We start from the raw sequence: 8978 nt of genomic DNA on the forward strand, positions 1-8978 counted from the left end.
CAAGTAAAAAAGTGTAACTTCGCCATCTGATGGTCAATAAAAATGGTTACGCCTATTGTATCATTTCGATTTTTGTTAATTATGATGTTATTGTGAGGTTTAATTGTCTATTTAATCAGCATATGTGTCGCTAGCATGGTGGCATATGCAGTGATAAGTTCCAAAATGTATTGTATTTTGCACAATTCAATGACAATAAAGACTTTATGTTCTTCATTTTTAAAGTCAAAGATGAAACCTGAATAAGTCAATAGTTGCAAAGCAGTTTATGAAGCTGGCTTTTATTGAGCAAAGGCATAGTCAAAGCAGGCAGGCGTCAAATCACAGCAAACAGGAGTATAAGAGGCAAGGTGACAACAGAACCCAAAAACAGGCAGAGGTCGGGTCAGGCAGCAAACAATCACAGTATCAGAGACAGGCAGGGTCAAAACCAAAGAATCTATGACTCGGGAGACACAAGGAAAACTAGAAACGACAATCCAACGACAAGCTAACAATAGAACAATGTAACCCAGCAGGTGAGGGGCCTGCTACAGTATTTATAGTCCTGGACGAGGAAGTAGCAGCAGAGGAGTGAACACAGATCACTTAGAGGTAAGGGGCTCCTCTGCTGGCTTGGTGACAATTATTATGATATACTTTGTTTTTACAAAAACTGGTACACTTATAGTACGCTTAGTTTTATAGCAATTTCACACCGAGTTACTGTTAATTTGATAATAAACACTGCGTAATGCTCATGAAATTTTCACAGTACATTTCAATCCCATTAACTTTCCAACACAAGTCAAGTCAACTCAAGTCACACCTTTAAAGTCATTGGATATTAAGTAAGGCATCATGCAGATACATTTTTTGGGGGCAAGTTTGTTCACATAAAGGCTTTCAGAGGCCGGGGTGAATATCTAGATTGCTAAACACTCGTGCAGCAGTGTGTGTGTCATTCATACTCAAAGCTGGAGGGTGCCTCGGGCTAAAAGACCAAAACAGATTCATAAAAGTTTACTTAAGATGTTCCAGGAAATTCATAAGATAGACAAAAGCACCTGTCATCACGATAAAGACAGAATAGAAAGCAAAACTGTTTTTTAAATGAAAATAAAGACAATAAACAGGATTGTGACAATGTACGGTTTATATGTGTTTTTCCAAGTCATCCTCAGGTTCTAAATAAAGCATATGAATAATGCAGACTAGAAAAAAATTCATTAAAAGACTATTGTGCCTTAAAATGTCATAAAAATGCAGTATTTAAGAGACCTCAATCAAAAACATAACCAATCACAAATCATTTCATGCAACACTTCAATTAAAAACAAAAGACAGGATCAAACCTGCTTCTCTTTTTCTGAGCGAGGCAGATCTGTTCAAGACAGGATCTCAAAGCATCAGTTTAATACAGTCCTCATTTCCACCTGGATCTTTTTTTTTATAAAAGTACAGATTTTACAGAAACTACAGAAAACAAAAACAAAGCTGCAGAAAGACACATTTGCTTCGACTCTGGTGTTTGTGGAAAAGTGGTTCTTCAGCTAGACGTTGAGATGGTCCTGTATTTTAAACACCGAAATTGCATTGAAATCGATTTATATCAACTTTGCCTAATTGTATCTAAAAGGCAAATTTATATTTTCCTTGTAAATGAATATCAACTTCACACCAAAACCACAAAAAGGGTTGATATGCTATTTCTCACAAAACACTTTTTTCTTTTGTGAACATGGCAGATCATTCCAGTTGTTCAGGACGGGATGTGAAGGTATCAGTTCAATACAGTCCTCATTTCCATCTTGATTATTTGGCTCACCTTTAAGCCAAAACCTGATTAACACACATAATATTTTCTATGAATCATTAGCAGAATTCAAAAAGACAGAAGTGTAGAGAAGTACACTTACCCTTGCTTCATTGCTGTATTATCCACCCATTTCATGTTGCCTTCCTGCTCTGTGTCAGACAAACCGATCCACACTCTCTCCTTGATGAATGAAGATATGAATCTCTGCATGAACAAAAACAAGTGTGATTCCTCTCATACATTAACATACTGTACACTCAAATGAACTCACCTGCTTCTCTTCAGTGTTGATGATGACCAGATCAGCTCCACGATCCCTGCAGTACTGTCTGCTCTCAGACCAGCTCTTCTCCTCATTGGGCATGAAAAAACAAACTGAACCACATATAGTTTTTAAGTTTTTTTTGTTCATTTTCTATTTGAATCCTGTTTAACATGTTAAAGAATTTAAAACATTATAATGACCGCATAAAGCATTATAAAAACAATTATATAATACATTTGATGTATTTGTGATTATAACTTGTATGTATAACGAACACCATATTAAATCTGCTTCATTTATAATGGACTATATCCTATCTTGAAATTGTTCATTTAAGATCTAAGTTGTTTGGTCGCTGAGCGTTGAGTGCTTCCTGTGGCGCTAACGTTGAAGCTAATGTGAGCTAGCTAATACTTTCAACTAAACAATTGATATGTAGTTGCAGAGTTTTTTTTTTTTTTTTTTGTAATGTTGACACATTTATCTGATCTGATGTTTGAGGGGAAAAAAGTATTGCTATTATTATTACTGTAAGTGGTATTTGTCTGCGTAATTAAAATGGCAATATATGAGACGTATAATATATTATAACTATGCATTTTAAATCTATAAGCACAAATATGTAAATATTGTTACACATTAAAACTATTCTTTGTAAGATGAGCTCATATATTATCAAGTTATTTATAAGGCATTATGCATTTATTATAATGCCTTAGGGATACATACATAATGTATTATAAATATGTGTCACTTTTTCATTTATTTTAACACAGAAACATACAGTTTTTAGAACTGTATGCATAAAGACTAATTAAACTAGAAATAGTACATGTGTTACATAAATACAGATGTGAACTAACCTCGTTTAGAAGCGTCCATGTTTAGTTCATCACTCAGAGACCTGACTTTACTTTCTAACTCCTGCTTCTTCTGACTCAAAGAGTCAAGACTTCCCCTAACTGTTTTTTCTCAGCAGTGAGATCTTTGACTCTGGTCTCCTGCTCCAGTTTCTTCTGACTCAAAGAGCTGAAGTTGTCCTGCAGCTGGTGTTTTTCAGTCATTAGTTCAGCGTTGTTGTCCTGCAAGACATTGATGGTTTGATTGAGCTCTTGACCGTGTTCTTGTAACTCTTTATCAGGTCTCTCTCTGCTGTGATGGAGATGTTCAGCAGAATGATGAAGACCAGCAGAAGAACACAAATGATCCCGAGACTCGCTGTGATCAACACCAAACATCTACTTCCTCCTGACGAACAGGATACAACAGACACACACACACACACACACACACACACACACACACACACACACACACACACACACACACACATTCATTTATTAGGTAAACCTCTCAAATAAACCTATAAGTACTCTACCTTGTTTGGTAGATAAATGATGAGGCTTTTGAAGACTTTGTTCTTTTACAACGACAAGAACTAGGAAGTACTGTGAATGTAAAATGTAATGTATATATTACAATTAAAAAGCCTATGCAAACAAGAATATACTGAAAATGTAAATATCGTTTTCTAACAAAGCAGTGACTGAACCTTATTTATAATTTCTCATCCGCTCAATCGTTAGCGATACCATCTTTCTGCTTACTTCTCTTCCGATCTTTTCCTTCATTCTCGCAGCGACTCTGTGTTTGAGGTCCAGATCTGTTATTAATATTTCTGCAGACATAAAAGGTCCCTGATTCCATGATTTGCTCTTACAGTAGAGTACAGTATGTTTGCTCAGATGAGGTGTGGTCTTTATAATGTGTAGCGTGTTTTTAAATAGTGCAAACCCTACACAGGAAGTGGTTTCATTAGTTTAGACTCAAAATCTAGACTTTCATTCTCAGTCTAAATCTCATGCTACACTATTAATGAATTTTAACTCTGTATTTAACTTCTTGATGTCAAAGCAATGTGGAGCTTTTCCTTGTTAACAAGAGAAACCTCTGACCATCAAAATGAACTTAAACACCCTAAAAAAAAGGGTTTTATTGATGACAAATGACTTAAGCGATGCACCTATGTCTTACACTGAAAGAGAGGAAAGGCCTCTCTTTAAAGGACCATGTGGCCTTTAATAAACCCTCAGAGTCATGTGGAGTACTTTTTACAAATTTTGGGGTCAACTATCACTTTAAATCATGTTTTTAATCTGCACCACTGTGGTGTTAAGAGACAGAGAGGATGATGGTACAAAAATAGAGATTGTGGGATGTTGACTTCCTGTTTACAACTATTAAACATAAGTGGGTGTCAACATGATTTCTCAGCCATGTTTTAATTTTTCTCAGAAGGTGTCACTGTTCTGCAATCTCACTTAAGATGGTTAAATAACTTGAATTTAAATGGCAGAAGATCAGCATAGATCATAGATCAAGATCATAGCTTGTAGACATATACAAACGTATCTGAATGCATTGTTAGGAAATATTCTGTTACATATTTATGTCGACTATTTTGGCCAGGACAAGACGTTGCAGTTGGACCAATGTTTGCTGGGATGCCATTAATGGGCTCATTCCAGTCCTCTTTATGTGTTTTAGTTCTTTTTATCCATTGCATCTCCCACATATGTGTGTTTTATCAAAGTGGTCAGTGTTGCAAGTTGGTAAATGAAGAAACTTGCCAGGTTACTATGCTTTATTCATTTAAAACCTGGAGCTCACTATGGTCTAAATAATAATTGAGTTTGAATACTGGTTATGTTAAAACATAATCACCAATATCTGACTACATCTCCTCTTTGCTTGTCTGGCTATTATAACTCAAGTTACAGCAGCCAAACAAAATCTAATGTCAAAACTTTTCAGGCCAGAAGCCCCAAATAAGTCAAACACTGATCACTGTAATGGTGACAAGTAACTTGTGATTTTCTTCTTTGGTGATTCTGCTAGTTTGCATCGGATGTCTTTGATAATTTGATAATTAATTTGAACACTCTTAAGTGTGGAGCCAAATAAACTCCGGGAGAGTTAATTTAACTCATCTTTTGCTGTTTATGTAGTTTCTCATGACTGATTATGCAAAACCTAAACTGCAAAAAGCTGTTTTAGATGTTACCAGGCCGGCTCATGGTGGTTATCTCTTCATATAAAAACATAATATATATGTTCTCTGTCCAGCACTTTTCTTTCTCTCTCTCGGTATGTCTCTGCACATGTGTGAACGTCCTATAGAGTGTGAATTTTCTGTTAACACCCCTACATTTGTCCTTTTTCTTCCTGTTTAGCAATTCTCACTTTTCTATTAGCATGGTCACAAGAGAGCAGTTTAGTTTTCAGCTACCAACAAGTGTATCCTTTCTGAAAGAGTCAAAAGACTTTAAGAAGTAAGAGAGAAGCCCTAAAAATATATTAATAATTTAAAATAATATTTCGCTGTGGAATGAAAAGGTTGTTGCTGTCAATAACAAAATCTTAATCTGGAGATTAGACTTTAAATTAATTCAGTGCTTCAGGTCAATTAATGCTTACGTTAGAATATAAGCACCTGGTTGTTATAATTCAGTTATAACAACCAAACACTCACGTAATATTGTAAAGTCAACTGTCAAGAGTAAACACTCATAACTGTAATGGTAAAATTGTGATTTTCTTCTTTGGTGATTCTACTTTGACATGAGGTGTCTTCAGTATTGGACAATCATTACTGAATTAATCACCTAATAATCTCATTAGCTTTAACACCTTGTGAGTGTTACTTTTAACAGTGTTTCAGTGTGTTTACATGAGTCCACGTTCAGTGTTAAAATAAACACAGGGGATGTTGCTGTGTACTTGACTAGAGAATATAGGATAGAAGAGTCTTCTGATTGTGAAAGCCCGACTGAAGAGTGATTTTGACTTTTATAAGTCTGCAAATAACATAGAGGAACATAAAAAATACATTTTATTGATGAAAATGTGTTTGAACTGGTTGTCTGGTCTGACACAAGAGTCAAGGGCACTCTACGTTGCATTAAAAAAATAATAAGAGAAAATTTAAGACCAGCACTCACGGAAGTTTCTGATGGGGCTATAGTATGTGCCCTACCCGAGTGACAGCACTGACTCTCCAGACCAATGGAGACCCACAAAACTACTTTAAACTATGCAATACTGACTGTTTATCATTATATTCATTGCATACATATACTCCATCCATAGACATCCTTAATCTCTAATAATACATACAAGTAGCCTCATGTTTTATGTCACATGAAAGTGCTATAACAAAATTTGCTAACAAAGAAAACTTTGAAAAAATTTATAAAAATACATGTTAATACACTTTTAACCGTACCATCTTCTAGTATTTTTTACTTACTGTGTTTTAGATCTTTTCTTTCATCCTGGTCGTGACTCTGAGTTTGGTGTCCAGTTGAGCTCTTAATATTTCTGCGATCAACATTTTGATAAATATCCTCTATATCCATTGTTTGCTGTGTCTTATAGTACGTCTTCACAGATGAGCCGTGATCGTTAAAATACTGAACAGTATTTTTAGGACTGTCTTCACAGGAACTAGTTTCTTATCACACTGGCCTTTGGTGAGAATGAAGTCCTGCAGTCAGCTGCGCCACTATTTGGTTACACGTCATCCTTTTAGAAGACAACAAGAGGAGTTAAATGTATTTAAACATTATTACACAGACCAAACTGTAATAAACCTTTTAAAGCAAAACTTACTGGCTTGGTTCGTCCTCTGGTAAAATCAGCTGCTGAGTTCATTTCTGGAAGAAAAATATGGCAAGAACTTTTACTCTTTGTGTCCCCTGGTTTCCACCTCTGATGGTTAATAACAGAAATAAAAGCAATAACTACATTGGCACTGTGAAGAAGTCTCCAATGACCTTTTAGTAATGGTGGCTTATACAGTGACCTCCATTCAGGTTTCACACTCTCTTCTATACTCAATACTTGACAAATTCCAAAAGCATAAAGTTCTCCACAAATAAGGATGCTCATCCATCCATCCATCCATTTACTACCGCTTATCCAGGGCCTGGTCAGCAGTCTAAGCAGGAACATCCAGACTTCCCTGTCCCCAGACACGTCCTCAAGCTCTTCCAGGAAACACTGGGGTGCTCCAGCGTCCCTCCAGCGTGTCCTAGGTCTTCCCGGGCCTCCTCCGGTGGGACATGCCCGGAACAGCTCCATCGGGAGGCTGCCCGAGTCACCTCAGATGCCCGAGTCACCTCAGCTGGCCTCTCTCAATGTGGAGTAGCAGCGGATCTACTCCGAGCTCCTCCCGAGTGACTGAGCTCCTCACCCAATGTCTAAGGGAGCGGCCAGCCACCTTATGGAGAACACCCCGCTTGTAACCGGGATCTCGGTCCCAAAGCTAATGACCATAGGTAAGAGTAGGGCGGTTCAACCGTAAATTAAGAGCTTCACCTTGCAGCTCAGCTCATTTCTTCACCATGACAGACCAGTACAGTAAACGTATTACTGTAGAAGCTGCACCGATCCATCTGTCGATCCCTCGATTCCATCATTCCCTCACTCGCGAACAAGACCCCAAGAAACTGGAACTCCTCTACCTGAGGCAGAAACTGCGCTACCAACCTGAAGGGGGCAAGCGACCCTCGTCCAACTGAAACATAGCCTCAGACTTAGAGGCGTTGATTCTCATCCCAGCCGCTTCACACTCTGCTGCAAACGGCCCCAGTGGACACTGTAGGTCATACAGGGGCCGAACAGCCCTAGCAATGGGCCCCTTACCCCATATTCCTGAGCACTCCCCACAGGACACCGTGAGAGAACCCAGTCGAATGCCTTCTCCAAATCCACAAAGCACATGTGGACTGGTTGGGCAAACTCCAGGAAACCCTCCAGTACTCCCCGCCTCCACATGATGCTGCAGAGAAATCCACGAACCAATCAGGCCCGATAGGGCTCCTTCAGCTTGACAGCATCCCTTACTTCTTGTGTCCACCACCGGGTTCGGGGATTGCACCACTCTTTGTCTGGCTTGTTTGCCAGGGGCATATAGCCCTGGACAATATAGCTCCTAGGGTCATTCAGGCACTCAACCCCCTCCACCACATTAAGGTGGCGATCCCAGGAGGATGCTCAACCCTATAAAAAGTTTTTTTAGTCAATATTAATACCAAACAACTTGGAGACATCAAAGATATCCGCACAAAGGGTCACATTATCAAAAATAGACCTACTAAGAACACAATAAATCGGATCTGAATGCACCACCTGATCCATCACTTTTCTTAACTTATGAGCTAAATCCATAGGAAGTAAATTATAATTAGTGCAGAAAAGTGAAACAGGACGTTAGTTCTTTTTTGGGCTTCTCCACGGCAACCTGCCTGAAGACAAACTGTCATTAAGCACGTGCAAAAGATCCCCTACTTCTGTCCAAAAGAACTTATAAATTTCAACCGGAAGTCTGTCAATCCCTGGCACTTATCCAGAGTCCATAATTTGCAGGGGCTTTGTACAGTCTGTCTAGTCTCAAAACACCTTCTTGCCATATTTTTGTTCCAGAAATGAACTCAGCAGCTGATTTTACCAGAGGACGAACCAAGCCAGTAAGTTTTGCTTTAAAGGTTTAAAGGTTTGGTCTGTGTAATAATGTTTAAATACATTTAACTCTTCTTGTTGTCTTCTAAAAAGGATGACGTGTAACCAAATGTACAAAACACTAGTGGCGCAGCTGACTGCAGGACTTCATTCTCACCAAAGACCAGTGTGATAAGAAACTAGTTCCTGTGAAGACAGTCCTAAAAATACTGTTCAGTATTTTAACGATCACTGCTCATCTGTGAAGACGTACTATAAGACACACAGCAAACAATGGATATAGAGGATATTTATCAAAATGTTGATGCAGAAATATTAAGAACTCAACTGGACACCAAACTCAGAGTCACGACCAGGATGAAAGAAAAGATCTAAAACACAGTAAGTAAAAAA

The 8978-nt window shown here is 38.1% G+C and overlaps 1 protein-coding gene across 1 annotated transcript; it reads right to left on the reverse strand.

The window, feature by feature from the left end:
- Positions 1–1624: 1624 nt before the first annotated feature.
- On the reverse strand, positions 1625–3015 carry LOC122344544 (CD209 antigen-like protein C). The gene is made up of 4 exons (XM_043238131.1): positions 2927–3015; positions 2070–2173; positions 1899–2002; positions 1625–1821 (listed from the first exon to the last, which is right to left on the reverse strand). The coding sequence occupies exons 1-4, from the start codon at positions 2943–2945 to the stop codon at positions 1686–1688; spliced, it is 363 nt and encodes a 120-aa protein (XP_043094066.1). The 5' UTR covers positions 2946–3015; the 3' UTR covers positions 1625–1685.
- Between the last annotated feature and the right edge of the window lie 5963 nt (positions 3016–8978).

The sequence above is a fragment of the Puntigrus tetrazona genome, chromosome 1, assembly GCF_018831695.1.
Source record: "Puntigrus tetrazona isolate hp1 chromosome 1, ASM1883169v1, whole genome shotgun sequence".
Lineage (NCBI taxonomy): Eukaryota > Metazoa > Chordata > Actinopteri > Cypriniformes > Cyprinidae > Puntigrus > Puntigrus tetrazona.